Source organism: Histoplasma capsulatum, genomic scaffold (genome assembly GCF_000149585.1).
Source record: "Histoplasma capsulatum NAm1 scaffold_5 genomic scaffold, whole genome shotgun sequence".
Taxonomy (NCBI): Eukaryota; Fungi; Ascomycota; class Eurotiomycetes; order Onygenales; family Ajellomycetaceae; genus Histoplasma; species Histoplasma mississippiense.
This window is the reverse complement of record NW_001813978.1, coordinates 489,579-506,105: the sequence shown is the minus strand read 5'-3', so window position 1 is coordinate 506,105 and position 16,527 is coordinate 489,579. Positions and strand designations below refer to the sequence as shown.

Sequence of the window (16,527 nt, the reverse complement as noted above, 5' to 3'; positions counted from 1 at the left end):
TACAGAAGGGAATAATAAAGCAGAAAAGATTATCATTAAGCCAAGACCAAAGGCTAGTTTAACCCATACTGGCAATACCCCCAGTTGAAGGATAGAGGGTGCAATTGTTTTTGCTATACGATCAACCTTAAAAGAAACCTACAGCCATGCCCGGCATACTACCCATGAAGGTGATCAAGGTGGGCAACAGCTCGCAGAGTCGTGTTGCCCAGGCTTGTGACAGGTGTAGGAGCAAGAAGATCCGTTGTGATGGCATCCGCCCGTGCTGTTCGCAGTGCGCGCATGTCGGCTTCGAATGCAAGACCAGCGACAAACTGAGCAGACGAGCCTTTCCTCGAGGCTACACTGAGTCACTGGAGGATAGGGTTCGTTCGTTAGAGGCGGAGGTTCGTGAGCTGAAGGGGTTGTTGGATGAGAAGGACGAGAAGATCGACGTCTTGTCGCGGCTACAATCATTTTCGTCGTCGCGCAAGACTCCTCCTCATGGCTCGACTGAGCCAGGCTCGTCGCCATCCGATGATGCTTCCCCAGAGAAACGAGAAGACATGATCCATGTTCAACATTCGTGTTCATTGTTGAGAAAACCAACTACAGATGCACCCTTTACTGGCCCATCGAGTACAAGGGCATTCATTGGTAATGGCTCTCCATTTTGTGCAGACATGGCTCCATTTTCCTGTTATTATGTTGATATTACGAGTATGCTGACCGTGTGTATCGTTCTGTAGATGCATTTGCCAACAAGCTGGAACGGAGCGGCAAGTCAGCCGCAGGCATCTCAGCGGAACAATTGCTTGGTCCTCCATCTCTCCCAATATGGGCACATCAAGATGTACCCCCAAGGAGTCCCCCACGACTTGTATCAGACCAACTTATCAATATTTTCTTCCAAGAATGGGCACCGCTATATCCTGTCATCCATCGACCTACCCTGTTGAAAATCTACGGCCAGTATACCAACAACCCTGCGGCATTTGAAGGTGATCCATACTATCTGGCACAGTTGAATCTGATCTTTGGCATTTCTGCCATATCATCTACCGTACGCAGTTGACCTATTTCCCCTGTTGTATCTACGAGTAAACTGCTAACTCCTTATCCAAAAGGCCCGTATCCCGCAGGATCCCGCGCTCTTCGAGCAAAATTGGGTGACTAAGCTTGATGCTCTGGCCGATGACATTTCTCTACCAGCCCTCCAATGCTACATTCTTGGACAGATTTACTACACCATCAAGGCTGATTACAAAAGCCTGCTGCGTTACCGTGGCATTGCTGTTGGGATGTGCCATCAACTTGGTCTGCATCAAAGCCAGAGGAGGTTTTCATTCAGTCCGCTAACCAGCGAAATGCGAAAGAAGGTGTTCTGGTGTCAATATGTTCTTGACCGGTATGTTCTCATCTCAGAATGATTCCTAAAAATATGCATACTCTCCTGGCTGTGCATACCTTGATACTCATATTCTACATCTAGTTTTGCCGCTGCTATGACAGGACTGCCTGTTTTGTTGGCTGAATCAGATGTGTGTGCTGAGTTCCCAGTCGATATTGATGACGAGAATATTACAGAAGGAGGATTCGTCCCCACACTACCTGGCGAACCAACTCGTGTTTCAAGTGCCTTGGCATTGTTCTCGGCAGCACGTATCTTAAGTAAGGTGCTTGCCCAGCTGTACCCTTCACCGGCTGGTTATAATGTTTCTTTGTCCACTGTTCATTCTCTCGGAGAAGAACTTGATGAGTGGCAGAGGAGCCTCCCACAACATCTCCAGCTTGAGTTTACGCAAGATAAACCAAGCACCAACGTCACCGGAAGTCGATCACCTCTTCTTGTAAGCTTGACATCTATATTAGACCGACTCTTTTGCCTGTTGTGCATTCTATTTTACTGACCATCTCGATCAGTCTATAATGTACTACTTCATTCGGTCACTCATTCGACGACCTGCGGTTTGCTTTGCTCCGCAGAACACTGCCTCCCCTTCCATACTGGCCCTAGTAGACTCTGGGAAACATATCATTCAAATCCTTCAACTCTTAGAGGAAAGAAGAATGAGCCTGGCGCTTAGTATTAACAAAAGGGAGCTGTTATTTGCCTCTAGCCTGGGTGTGCTGTGGCAGAACGTGGATCTGGGCCGTGACTGCAAGCTCGTGAAGGAAGGGCAAAAACTCCTTTCCTCGGCCCTATCTCTCCTCGAATGCGAATCTCCTGAAGCTGCTACTGAATTCCATAACATCTTGAATATTGTCTCTCCAGTTGATGACGCCAATCGTGTCAAGCCAGAGCACCAACCACATTCCAACTCAGACATGTCTGCGCCTTCGCCGAAAGTCAAATCGCCCAGGAAAACGCTATCACTAGAATCTCGCCACTCGTTTAACATGAACACGCCTCAGTCCAGCGACACGTCGGCACCCTCTTCGAGTCCAGACCTATGCGAACGCAGCATCAGGTCCTCCAGCTCCCTCAGCATGTCATCATCAGCGAACGCAGAGTTGACGGCGATAACTCCCCGTTCCACAGGTGAGCTTTCTTCGGACTACCTGAACTTGGACTACCTCCCGTTGGGTAACCAGAAGGTCGAACTTAAAGCAACTCCAGGTAACGCACCCGGAGGCGGTTTTAGTATCTCTGATTGGGAGCAAGTCCTTGGAGGCATCGATAACGGACATGCGAACATATTCAATGGAATCTACGGTGGTGGAGAGTGTGGTGATGTCAATGCTGCCGTCTTCGCCCAGCTCACGCCTACATTCCACTTCCCATCAAATCAACCCCAGCCCCCGCAGCAGAGTCTGCAGGGATGGTCTCCGGAAGAGTGGCCGTCCTCTGCGAGCAGTGACTTCAATGCCAGATCTGGACAAAGCGCGATAAGTTATTCGGAAGATAACATCGGTCCTCTCGATGAACTTCCACCGCCTGCACTAAGGACGAAACAATGCGACTCGCTGCCACAGACGACGCAAGTACAGCAGTCTCCGCTGCCACGACACCCAGCACCCACCGACGGACTCGATAATATTATTATGTCACATAATCTCGGGGCGCTGGACAACACACCTGACTTTGGAGGTATCATTGACGCCTGGGATTTACGACAACCTGCGTGAGAACGATTTGAACGTGACGCATAACAATATCCAATGCAGTCTATCTATCTACCCAAGTTACGATGTCCTTCTCTTTTTTTTTTTTTTGGCTTTGGATTTGGATGTGCCGTTTATTGTTTTGTCGTCGTTGCCCTTTGTGTGTATTTTGCTCTTGTCTCCCCCCTTTCCAAGCCTAAAGCGGTTTTGGGTTATGTGTTAAATTTATTTTTTTTTCTCGTCTTCTATTGGTTTTTATGTCTTCTAATACAGCGTTATTAGTCGAGTGGAGTGTTCTCTTTGGTGATATCCCTCAATTATTGGATATGCTGGTTGGTTCGCGTTTTCCTTCTTTATCTGGGTTTGGTGTTTCTCCACCCTTTTTTCCTTTTTTGCTGGATGGTAGGGCGTTTATTTCACAATCTTTCTTGTCTTTTTGCTCTCCCTTATTTTGGTTTCTGGAATGCGCAGCAAGCAAAGCGGGGAACGATTTTACAAGTATATATATATTCAACTTTCTAGCGTTCTGTGGTTTCTTATCCTTTTTGTTTCCCCTTTTTACTTGGAATTTATGTGTATATAGATGTAACATATGATACACCCAGAATATGAGTTTATTACACATATACAAAAGTTACAAAACACTTGCTACTTATTCATACAGACACTTCTAATCTGTGCTAGAAGCACCTTAGTGATCTCCAATGAATCAATACATACATGCATACATGTTCTATCCCGGGAATGCCATGTGGGCGTTAGTGCAACAGCCATGATGGCCCTGGGCCACGCCCGAAAAGAAACGTTAGCACGTGCGAGGGTATCTTGTTCCAAGGTTCCAACTTTGTAGCGAGTTCTTGGATAGCTGTCCTCTTCTCCCCCACCGTTTTTATTTATAAAAAAATACAAAAATGGAGTATGCGGTTGGACTCCTCGGCAAACAAGACGGCCCGTTCTTCTCGTCGTTGAGATATACATATTCCTTCCTGTGAGTTACCTCTCCCCGCTGCACCCCGGGGGGTGTGGGGGGTGGCTGATGAAAGCTTAACTTAAAAACTGAAAAACTACTGTAATAAACCAGCGGGGGAAATCGTTCTATACACCTTCTGGAAAACAAGAACCGAAATGTTCCTAAAATAAATTAAAGCAAAGCCAACCAAGGCGGGCGCCCAGCGGTGGCTTCTTGCAGGGGCAGAGATGATGGCGGGCGCAGGAACAGAATCCACCGCCACCGTTGTGATTTGGTTTGTGTTCTTCTGCGCCTCAACCGCGGGACAGGTGTTCCTCTGCGATTGGGCCGCGATCGGAGAGATCGAGGTGCCTTTGTATATATTGAGTGTCTGTTGTACTGTACCAGGGTTATAGGAACACGGATTATCGGCCCATGAGCAACTTGTGATCGGAGGCGTTCGGGGGGATCCGAAGATCAATGAGTTGCCGATCCGAACCTGGGGGAGGGAGAGATCCGGGATAGTGGAAAGGTGGGGATAGGCTGATAACTCTCTCCGAAACTCTGGTCTGCCGCTCCTGTCAAAGGATTTCTGTTTTCTAACGGCCAATCCGTTCGTAATTATCTTATAAATCATTACATTGAGTAATTATATGAGCTGGAATCTATAGAATGCGATATATTGCCTAAGTTAAGTGATACTTTTGTTAGTTAACTTAAGAAGAGCTAAATATCAGTTAATCTTGTGGATAGTTCTAGCTCTGCTTGGCAAATAAAATTAACATGAATCTCCACATCCGCGTTTCGAGAGCAAGTTGAGATTCAGAAGGTATTTGGTGCAGACGACTGGCCATTCTTACATGTTGCCATACGGAGTACTGTAATCCACAAGCAAACCGATAATAGAGCGGGCCATAACAAAATAGATTCAAATTTCAATTTTATACTCTCTTATATCTCAACATTTTTATGTAGAAATAGTTTATGAGAATTATACTGTTGAGATTAATATATAACTATTTAAGGAAGTCAATGTTTTTGAAGATCTTCTAGTTGTTAATTTTTATCAGATATTCTCTAATATTGAAAAACTATCTTTATAAATAATGCAGTAGATTAGATAAAACTGATAATGTACATAGACCTATTTATAACAGTCTACATCCTAACTATATAAAATCTGTTTTGAGACGGCCCGCTCGATTGTAGCCTCCGTTTCGCCTTGTACGCTGGCGGAACCACAGGACAGGTAACTCGCAGCCATACCGCTGGACCAGTAAACCCTATTTATAATTTCGATATCCTTCCGCCGGCACCTTTTCCACGGTTGTGGCCGACCATCGGGCCACGGGTACGAAGCCTCGGCTGCCTCGCTACCTTTTGCGTTTGGTAAAGTCATTTGTCGGAACTGGATAAAGTCCGAATATTGACCCAAATACTGAATATCAATGAAATAAATTGAATTGCTCATATTAACTCCAGTAATTACATGATAACCAGGCAGTATTTATAAGAAAGAGAATGCTTGGATATATGATGGGGGGCAGTGCTGGTATACATCGGACCAGTGATCCGGTTTCCAGAATTGAGATAATAGAAGATCCTTGCTAATGTAATCATCAGAATACTAGATATGATATATCATTTCTCACATACCCCCTTCAGCAGAATAACATCAGTAATGAAGCTGAAAAAATTACCAGAATAGAAAATGATGTAGAAGACATGATGATTAATAGAATGAAAAAGAAATAGATAAAGGAGATATATGAGAATGTTGAATTCCTCCCATCCAAGCTTGTTGTGTTTTTATACCTTATTTTGTTATTTTATTGACAAGATCAGTTATATCAATTAATTCTATCTATTTGATGAATTCTCTTTGCTTCTGTTGTGATAATGGTTTGGTCAACCCGTCCGCTGGCATGCTTGTTGTAGGCGTCCATCACACCGAGATATCGCCGGATTGTATCCGTTCTCGCAATCAGTTGCCATAGATATCAATGTGGCGTAATTTGGTTGTGATAGAAGGATCTTCCTTAGTAAGGATGCCAACTGTTTGTCGATTATTGCATTGGATTGAAATCTTGTGCTCTGAATCGAATCCCAGATGATCAAAGAATTGTTTCCATCAAATTGACTCCTTGCCTGTCTGTGATATAGCTAGTAGTTCAGCTTCAATGGTGGAAGTTGTTATTCTCTGTTTCTTTGACTTCCAATCAACAGATTCTTCAAAAAGTTTGAAGATGTAATCTTCTGTTGATCTTTTATCTGAATTATCCGCGAAGGAGACATCACTAGCTGCTTCAATCTGTCGGAACTGGATAATGTTCAAATATTGACCCAAATACTGAATATCAAAATAGAATATTGAATTACTTATTATTTATTATTATTCTGATAATTACATGATAAGTAGACAGTATTTATAAGAAAGAATATGCTTGATTATACAAGCAAAGCAATGCTTTAATGCACAGCAAGGCAATTTCAAAGAAAGTGAAGTAAATAAACAACAAAGTAGAATCTCTAATTCTTGATATATGAGATATCAATTCTGACATACCCTCTTCAGCAGAATAACATTAATAATGAAACTGAATAAATTATCAGAATAGAAAAAAATATAAAGAATATGACAATCAAAAAAAAAAAAAAAAAAAAAAAAAATATATATATATGAAATGAATAAAGAATATATATGAGAATGTTAAATTCCTTCTATTCAAACTTGTTGTGTTTTTATACTTTATTTTGTTATTTTATTGACAAGATCAATTATATTAATTAATTTTATCTGTTTGACAAATTCTCTTTACCTTTGTTGTGATAATGGCTTGGTCAATTTGTCTGCTGGCATGTTGCTTATAAATGTTCATTGTACTGAGATATCACTGAATTGTACCCGTTCTCACAACCAGTTGCCGTAGATATCAATGTGGTGTAATTTGATTGTGATAGAAGAATCTTCCTTAGTAAGAATGTCAACTGTTTGTCAATTATCACATTGAATTTAAATCTTGTGCTCTGAATTGAATCCCAGATGATCAAAGAATCATTTCCATCAAATTGACTCCTTGCCTACCTGTGATATAGCTAGTAGTTCGGCTTCAGTGATGGAAGTTGTTATTATTCTCTGTCTCTTTAACTTTCAATCAACAAATTCTTCAAAAAGTTTGAAGATGTAATCTTTTGTTGATCTTTTATCTGAATTATCCGCGAAGGAGGTATCACTAACTGCTTCAACCACATTCATTGATAAGCCATCATTATCAGATACGCTATATTCAATCATTATATTCTTTGAATCTCGCAGATAAGTGATAACGCGATCGATCTCTGCAGGCCAAAATTCGATTCGCGACAAGGCTTCAGGTGGTGGATGAGAAGCACCCACTGGCTTCACGGATAGCACCTCCAATGATCACACGAGGAAGAGGGGCTGGAACCCGGCAGCGCTCAAAGACCAAGATCCAGCGGTTGGGGGCGCTGCTACCTGCAGTCAATAGACCCACACTTGCCATCCCACACTACTCAGAGGGATGCGGGACAGACCCCACAGAGGGTGTAGACAAAAAGAGTGCTGCTCAGGCATTCAAGGAATGGTGGAGAAGTCAACCCTCAACAGATCTATATGTTTTCTCAGATGGATCAGAACGGAACCTTGACAACAGCAGGCAGGTGGGCTATGGCTTCATAGTCTATCAGGGAAATAAACAGCTGGCCAGCTTCTCAGCTGCGCTGAGCCCTATGTCACATGTCTTCGACGCTGAGGCAGTTGGTGCCTGCCGGGCATTGGAGTGCGCCGTGAAGCTCCTACCTTGTGTCACAGAGGACAGCAGCAACCCTCAGATCTGGCTCTGCCTCGACAACACCTCAGTCATCTGGGGCATACGGGGCAGTGCAGCAGCCTCCTCAAACTGGGCCTACAACCGCTGCCATGAGCTCCTCAGACAGCACAATGTCGGCCTGAAATGGGCTCCTGGGCATATGGGGATAGAGGGCAATGAGGAAGCAGACCGCTTGGCTAAGCGGGCAGTCTCATCCACTGCAGCCCCAGCCTATGGTCTCGAGGCCACACCCACAGTCAGTGGGGTCCGCACAGTGGCCAAGCAGCTCAGCCAAGAGGCAAGGCGAAAGTGGTGGAGTGGAGCCTGTGGCAGGCTCTCTGACTGGTACCGGGGCTGGAGTTTCAGCAGGCCGACTGTGGAATACCAAGTGAAGGCCCCTCCGGAGCTCACCATGCCACGGCATGCCCTTCACCGCTGGCTCGCACTCCGCTCCTCTCATGGGGACTTCTCCTGGTACCACAGGCGTTTCCAGCATGCAGATGCGAGGCTCACCTGTGTCTGTGGACACAACAAGAGCCCAGAACATTTGGTGCTCTGTCGACACTCACAGAGGCACTTTCTTCACTGGCCCAAGAGGCCAGCAGCACGGCCACACAACCGGGCGACAGCTGTTGCCTATCTAGGGTCTCTGACCCCTACAGACTTTGTAGAACTGCTGGACTGCACGCAGTTCTACACACGGTACTGCACAAGGTAACGCAGCCGGCTGGCTGCAAACCATCTGACAACCCCCGCAGCAGTTCCACGAGGCCGGCCTGCTGAGTACACCCACGGTAGCTAGTGCAACTGCCAGGGACATCACAGTCTATGCAGACAGTACAGATAGCACAACTAGGCTCATCTGTCTCAATTAGCTGTGGTGTAATCAGTACAGTCTACGTGTCTGACTCAGCTGATATGGTTTTGACTGCCGGCATTGTATCTACGCGTGCTCTGCTTTGTTTTCCTCTCGTTTGCCCTTGTCTCTATCGGCTCAAATGCTTCTTCTTCCTTCTTTTCTTTGCTCTCTCTGTCATTCTCTGCTCTTTTCCTGTCACAACCTTCTTCAGTGCTCTCTCCTTCATTATTTATCTTGTCTGTCTTTCTTCTGATGTTAGAAGCACAGACAGCTTTCTGATCAACTGAGAGAGGTATCCCTCTCTGCTCACTATAAAGCCTTCCAGGCACGGCAGCGGCGGTCCCCTCAGGGAACCACACTATAGCCCCACCATGAATGGCCATACGTCGGGCCAGAAGTGGATGCGCAGCTCAGAAAAATCCTTTGCAATGAGCTGAGTCTTCTCAAGAGTTGCCACCTGGATTCTGTTTTCTCTCTCTGTGTACATAGAAATCTCTCCAGCGTAGCACGTCTCCATGCCCTTCGGGAGGCTTCTGAAACACGGGCGCTGCCCGTGTTTTCTCCGGGACGTTAAACCTATACATACATACATACATCTGCAGAATGACACTCAGAAGAATTGATCATATAAATTGTGAGCTTGTCAATTGTATATACAATATCTGATCTAATCATCACTGCGGTGTAGATATAGAATCTGATTCAATGTTGATAATAATGAGTATTCTTTAACAATGCGGTTCCTTGATAAGATGTTAATGAGATGTTAGATAGAGGTGTTGATGCTTTGTGAGTATGAGCAAGATGATAAGTGTCAATCAACTTATCAATATAAGCATTTTGACAGAGTCATAACTTCTTAGAGCTTCGGTCTCTAGTAATTCTCATATTAAGAAACCATTCAGGGTTTTCCATTTGTTGAAATTCATATATATTTTTAAGATCTTTAATTAACTGGTCCTTTTCCTCTCTGTCATCAGAGTGAGATACCACAACAGTATCATCAATGTAGAAGAATATAATTATCCGTCTGTTGGTGAATAGGCATTTATTCTCAAGAATTGAAATGAAGTCTAATTGTTTAAGAGTATTAGATAGTTCTTTAAACCATAGAAGGGGTGATCTTCTTAGATTATATAAAACATATTGTAGATGTAGAATATAGATGTTCTTTTTGAGATTTCATACCCCCTTCAACTTCCATCAATCATCTGATAATTCAATGTAAACTAGCTCATCAAGTGAGCTGTTCACAAAGGCATTGACATCATTCAATTGCTCAGCATCAAGATCAAAGGTGTTGATAATAATATGAAAGATTCTTGCAGCTAGAGTGTGAGCTTTGATATCTAGATCAGATATTGATTGTAAATCACCTTGAACACAAATACAAGCTTTGAACTTGATGAGATAACCATAATCATCAAATTTATGGATGAATACCCATCATAATGGAATCACTGGAGTATCTTTCGAAGGTCTATTAACAATTTCATAGGTATTTTGCTGGGTTATAGAGTCCCATTCCCATTTGACAGCATTAATCCATTCATCGCAATAGGGGTGCTTGTTGACATCATTCCAATGTTGAGATGGATCAGGTAACTGAGATTGATGAATTTTGAAAGGTTCTGATCTAGATAGAGGTTCCGCAAAGGCAGCATTGATCATCCGATTTGAATTCTCTTTGGCAAGAGATACTGCTATATGATGGGTTGCCTTGCGCGTTCTCTTACCCTCGATTATATTGAATTCGTTGAAGTCAGAACTGATCTCATTCGCCCTAGGCGCTCGATTGTGTGATAATATCGGATGAGTATCAATAGGAAGGTCAGGTTCGATAGCAGTGTTAGAATCAGGTTCAGAGGTAGGATCCGGTGTAGGTAGGATATCTGCCATAAGTTGCGCCTCCAGCGCCTCGTTGATATCTTTGTTATCTTTATCAACGTTCTCCGTACGCGGGGGGATCTCATCAGGACGAAAAATATTGATATCTGAGCATAAATTATTCTCTTATTGAGGAGTGCCAACCCTTGGTTCTTGTACTTCAATATCCAAGAACTCGACCTCTTGAACAACCCAATCTCGCAGCTGTTTTTCAATGTGAGGTTCATCTGGGTTATATCGTCTATTTTCATTGAATATAACATCCCTTGTCCTTATCACCCTATCTAGGTGAGGAATCCAAATCCTAAAGATGTTTGTAGAATCATATCCCACAAGATATCCAATATGAGCTCTGGGATCGAGCTTCTGTGATCGATTTCGATTGAGGATCTCATTGGGGATCTTAGCGTATGCTCGACATCCGTAGGCATGTAAGTGAGCACAAGAATGGTGGTCAATATGAAGATATTCTTCTAGTGCTCGGAGTGGCGATTTCCATCCTAGTATCTTGGTAGGGGTCCTATTCAGCAAGTAAACGGCAGCGGTTGCTATCTCAGGGAACAGTGATTGGGGCAACAAGGATTCTATTCTAAGAGCCCTTGCTCTAGTGGTTATGATAGCACCTGCCCGTTCAGCAGCACCGTTCTGCTCATGGATATATTCCGAGGAGTATTCGATCTCTAGGCCCAGCTCGATTACCCAGTCCTTAAAGATATCAGATTCTTTGATAGCTCTCTCATTGTCGATTCGTATGACCTTTGTTTCACAATCAAATTGGCGTTTAATCCACCTTAAAACCTTGTCGAAAGCTTTCCTTATATCAGGTTTTCTCAAGGCTGTTACTGTGATATGGAAACGAAGATAATCACATACAAAATGTATGAGCCATCGTTCTCCGTTGTAGCAGTAGGAAGGTCCTTGTACAATATCTGCATGGAGTCGTTCGAAGGGTAGTTTAGATCGTATATGGGGACGGTGAGATATTTGATTCTTTGCTTTGGCAAGATGGCAAGGTTCGCAGAGTTCTTTGTCTTCAATATCAATGTTCTTTGCGATATCTTTGATATCTGATATCTGAACCCCTTTGGCATCGATTGGCAGATGTTCAACTGCTCTCATCGAGGAATGTTCTAGGCGTTGATGCCAAATCTTGGAGGAAGCAGTAGAGCTTTTTGAGGTGTATGAAGAAGTAGTTGATGATTTTGATATCTTAGTAGGTTCTGATTGGGATATTCTCGCAGGTTCTGCTGGTTTGCTAGATGGGCCAATATTAGTGAGCACTAAGGTGTTCTCTCTAGTTCTGTGATATTCTCAGTAACCAGCAATCCGCCGTATACTTCTATGTGAGCAAAGATTGAATTATCGCTAATCCGTGAGAGAATGGAATGTACGCAGCATTTCTAAGAATCACTCTGAACTGCTTGCCGAGATTGTTGGTCATTGTAGATTCAAACAGTTCCATATCCCACAGCTTTTGTTGTCGAATCTCCTGTATAAATCTACTCTTCTGATGGTTCGTACGTTAGGAATCTAGATCGATTATTGCAGATATGTCACTCAGCACCAGTATCGAATATCCAGGAATCTCGAAGATAGGGATGTTGGTTGGAAGGAAGCTCTCGACATTCACATTTAGACATCTTGTCAATTGATCGACAGGTACAGTATCGGAAGTGATCGAAGATTGATCAGTAGGATGATTGATAGAATGATTGATAGATTCCTCATATATTTCTTTAGAAGAATCATTCCTCTTAGCATCTGTTCTATCATCTCAATATTAGAAGCAGTTATTTTGCTTATCATTGTATCTATCTTCTTCTTGATATCTTCATTCTTGAGTGTCTCATTCATCTTTTTACATCACTGTTCATTCTCCTTCCATCCTTCTGATCTCTGACTTGGGTTGAGATAATAACATTTGACTCAGAAATGTTTAGAACTACAAACACAGATTCTTGATTTTGATTGTTCTGTTTATCTATCATTTAAAATAGCAAGATTGAATATTAACAGTTCTGATTTTCTGTATCTCTTCTTGCAATATTCAGAATGGAAGTCATTGATCACATCTGTAAAGAAGAAGTTCTTCTTACCTTCTATCTCAATTTCTCTCTTTCAAATAGCAGTGTATGAATTATTGATAGACATGTTGATATTGAAGAAGTTTTTTCATACATCAAAGTTGCCATCTATATCAGAGTTCTTGATCTCTATTTCAATCAGAGTTCAAATATTTAATCATTGATTTAGATTCTGTTTAAACAGTTTCTGTAAATTCTGATATTTCTTCTGTATCTCATACTGATAATCTGCTTTGTTAGAAGATAATCTCTTCTTAAGAGCAATTAAAAGATTCTTCACATCAATGTGATCATTTTCAGAAATTGCTATTTTTAACTCACTGACTGTCATTGTTCTGAGGATTTTCTGATTGATCTTGCTAACACCTTTGAGTTTGCTCCGATAGATGTTGATGTCATTGTTATATTTGATATTCTCCATCTCTCATTTAATCTTTGCTTCCATAGTATGCTCAGTAGAGAACTCTAAAGGAGTAGGTTTGAGTATATCACTCATTTTATTAGATCTTTTCTCACTAACAAGATTCAATACTTGAAGCTCTGTGGCAAGTTCTAATATTTTGTATTATAAGTTTCAGCTTCTGAAAGAATTCAGAAAAAGTGTTGTCTTTGAAGATGAATTTTCTGCTGACATCTTGATCAGTTGTATATAGATTTAAAATCGATATAGAATCTAATGAATAATCAATATAGAATCGAATGGATATAATCGATATAAGATTGTACAGATATAACTAATATATGATTCGCTGTTGTCTCTCGCTGATATGTAGATCGATGAGATTGAATAGATATAAATATAGATATATTGCTGCAATCATCGCCGATACAGAGGTCAGTGAGGTCGAATAGATAGGTATAATCAAATAAATATTAAGATAGATATAGATATCTTTGCTGATAAGGAGGTCGGTATGAATAGATATCAATATAGTAATAGATAGCTACCCGGGCTCATAACTGTCGGAACTAACAAAGTCTAAATATTGTCTCAATTACTGAATATCAATAAAAATAATTGAATTGCTTTTTCTAACTCCGATAATTACATGACAATTAGACAGTATTTATAAAAAAAGCCATACTCAAATATACACAAGAGATAACATTGAGAATCAATGGGGCATTGCTTGATTTCATCAAGTAAGATGTTTCAGATTTCAAGTTGCTACAGAATCCTTGATAATCAAACTTATCAAATTCTATAGAACTTACTAAGTTCTTGACATACTGCTATATGATGAGTTGTCTTGCGCGTTTTCTTACCCTCGATTATATTGAATTCGTTGAAGTCAGAACTGATCTCATTCGCCTTAGATGCTCAATTGCTAGATGATAATATTGGATGAATATCAATAGAAAAATCAGGTTCGATAGCAACGTTAGAATCAGATTCAGAGGTAGAATCCGGCGTAGATAGAATATCTGCCATAAGTTGCGCCTCCAGCGCTTCATTAATATCTTCATTATCTTTATCAACATTCTTTGTACGTGGTGGGATCTCATCAGAATGAAAGATATCAATATCTGAGTATAAATTATTTTCTTATTGAGAAGTGTCAACCCTTGATTCTTGAACTTCAATATTCAAGAACTCAATCTCTTGAAAAATTCAATCTCATAACTGTTTTTCAATGTGAGGTTCATCTGAGTTGTATCATTTATTCTCATCAAATATAACATCCCTTGTTCTTATCACTCTATGTAGATGAGAAATTCAAATTTTAAAAATGTTTATAAAATTATATTTCATAAAATATCTGATATAAGCTCTGGGATTGAGCTTTTGTGACCGATTTCAATTGAAGATCTCATTGAGAATCTTAGTGTATGCTCAATATCTGTAGACATGTAAGTGAGTATAAGAGTGATGGTTGATATGAAAATATTCTTCTAATACTTGAAGTGGCAATTTTCATTCTAGTATCTTGATAGAGGTTCTGTTCAACAAATAAACAGCAGCAGTTGCTATTTCAGAGAACAGTGATTGAAGCAACAAGAATTCTATTCTAAGAGCTCTTGTTTTAGTTATTATGATAGCACCTGCCCGTTCAGCAGCACCGTTCTGCTCATGGATATATTCCGAGGAGTATTCGATCTCTAAGCCCAGCTCGATTACCCAGTCCTTAAAGATATCAGATTCTTTGATAGCTCTCTCATTGTCGATTCGTATGACCTTTGTTTCACAATCAAATTGGTGTTTAATCCATCTTAAAACCTTGTTGAAAGCTTTCCTTATATCAGATTTTCTCAAGGCTGTTACTGTGATATAAAAATGAAGATAATCACATACAAAATGTATAAGCTATCATTTTCCATTGTAGCAGTAGAAAGATTCTTATACAATATTTGCATGAAGTCATTGGAAGAGTAGTTTAGATCATATATGAGAGCGGTGAGATATTTGATTTTTTGCTTTGATAAGATGGCAAGATTCACAGAGTTTTTTATTTTTGATATCATTGCTCTTTACAATATCATTAATATATGATAGCTAAACCTCTTTAACATCAGCTGATAGATGTTCAACTGCTCTCATAGAGAAATGTTTTAGATGTTGATGTCAAATCTTGAAAAAAGCAGTAGAGCTGTTTGCAGTATAAAAAGAAGTAATTGATGATTTTGTTATCTTAATAAATTCTGCTGATTTGCTAAGTGAGGCAGTATTAACAAGCATTAAAATGTTCTCACTAATTCTTAATCCATTGTACACTTCTATATAAATGAAAATCAAATCATCACTAATTCTCTGCAATCTGAACAATTTGCCATTGAGATAAATTCTCTCTATATGATAACAAGGTTTCCTGACAATCAAGTTGGTGTGAGAGAATGTTATTATTATTATTATTTTTTCATTATAAATGTATGCAGTCAGTGACTATGACATCTATCTAAAATACTTCAGAATTTTTCAACTTGAGATTATTATTATTATTATTCTTCTATTATAGATGTATGCAGTCAGTGATTATGACATCTACCTGAAATACTTCAGGATTTTTCAACTTAAGAATAAGCTAATATACAAAGTCAATTTAATACATGCAATAGCAGAATTCTAACCCAGAATCAAACAACTATTCAAACTATTCAATTTAAGAAAGAATGTCAAAAGAATGACAACAGATCAATACATTCAATTCAAAACAAATGAAATGAAGAGTATAAAAAACAGCAGCTATTAAAAGAAAAGAAAGTATTTACAAATCAAACTTTTCAAAACAAGTCAAAATCAAAAGTAATCAAAATGAAATAGATTTCAAAGGAACAGTAACAAAATAAAAATAAAAACAAGAACAAAAATTAAAGCAAATATATAGAAATAAAAGAAAAAAAAAATAAAAATTGAATTCATTATCAGATTAAACTATTCAATTGAAATCTTGTAGCAATATTTGATTCTTTCAAATATTCAATCAAGAATTCATTTCCAGTTTTTGTATTGAACAAAAGTTTTAAATTTAACTGTGTCAATTCAAACTTCTCTCTCAATCTCAATCTTAACTCTGTATGCTTTGTACAAAGTAAAAGAAGATGCTCTGGGTTTTCATATAACTGACAATTTGAACATAAATCTTTTAAATCATTTCTAATCTTTGTTAAATATGATTTAAAATAACCATGTCTAAGTTTTAGCTGCATTATTGTAGCAAAAAGTTTCTTTTTACATTTTATTGAGCAAGCTTTCCATTTTGGCTTAGTTTCAAACCTGGAATAATGTACACTCTTTTTTTGTAAAAACCAGATATTTTGCCATTTTTGCAAACATGATTCTCTTATTTTTATGTGAATATAAGCCCAGGTTACAATTCTTTGAAAGCAGACGGCCAA

At 40.1% G+C, this 16,527-nt stretch overlaps 6 protein-coding genes across 6 annotated transcripts; 2 read left to right on the top strand and 4 right to left on the bottom strand.

Annotated features, from left to right (window-relative positions):
* Positions 1-146: 146 nt before the first annotated feature.
* Positions 147-3,108, top strand: HCAG_05007 (hypothetical protein; the record flags this gene model as incomplete). Its single annotated transcript, XM_001539490.1, has 5 exons — positions 147-636; positions 729-1,042; positions 1,107-1,387; positions 1,472-1,829; positions 1,903-3,108. 5 exons carry the CDS (start codon positions 147-149, stop codon positions 3,106-3,108), a joined length of 2,649 nt encoding a protein of 882 aa, XP_001539540.1.
* A 2,090-nt stretch (positions 3,109-5,198) lies between these two features.
* Positions 5,199-5,760, bottom strand: HCAG_05006 (predicted protein; the record flags this gene model as incomplete). The annotated part of the gene is made up of 2 exons (XM_001539489.1): positions 5,199-5,471; positions 5,734-5,760. 2 exons carry the CDS (start codon positions 5,758-5,760, stop codon positions 5,199-5,201), a joined length of 300 nt encoding a protein of 99 aa, XP_001539539.1.
* Positions 5,761-6,164: 404 nt separating this feature from the next.
* Positions 6,165-6,893, bottom strand: HCAG_05005 (predicted protein; the record flags this gene model as incomplete). The annotated part of the gene is made up of 3 exons (XM_001539488.1): positions 6,165-6,353; positions 6,600-6,630; positions 6,853-6,893. The coding sequence occupies 3 exons, from the start codon at positions 6,891-6,893 to the stop codon at positions 6,165-6,167; spliced, it is 261 nt and encodes an 86-aa protein (XP_001539538.1).
* A 560-nt stretch (positions 6,894-7,453) lies between these two features.
* On the top strand, positions 7,454-8,581 carry HCAG_05004 (predicted protein; the record flags this gene model as incomplete). Its single annotated transcript, XM_001539487.1, has 1 exon — positions 7,454-8,581. One exon carries the CDS (start codon positions 7,454-7,456, stop codon positions 8,579-8,581), a length of 1,128 nt encoding a protein of 375 aa, XP_001539537.1.
* Positions 8,582-10,735: 2,154 nt separating this feature from the next.
* HCAG_05003 (predicted protein) lies at positions 10,736-13,114 on the bottom strand (the record flags this gene model as incomplete). Its single annotated transcript, XM_001539486.1, has 5 exons — positions 10,736-11,864; positions 12,001-12,098; positions 12,472-12,582; positions 12,788-12,822; positions 13,015-13,114. 5 exons carry the CDS (start codon positions 13,112-13,114, stop codon positions 10,736-10,738), a joined length of 1,473 nt encoding a protein of 490 aa, XP_001539536.1.
* A 1,328-nt stretch (positions 13,115-14,442) lies between these two features.
* On the bottom strand, positions 14,443-15,048 carry HCAG_05002 (predicted protein; the record flags this gene model as incomplete). The annotated part of the gene is made up of 3 exons (XM_001539485.1): positions 14,443-14,534; positions 14,737-14,903; positions 14,987-15,048. 3 exons carry the CDS (start codon positions 15,046-15,048, stop codon positions 14,443-14,445), a joined length of 321 nt encoding a protein of 106 aa, XP_001539535.1.
* Positions 15,049-16,527: the final 1,479 nt, after the last annotated feature.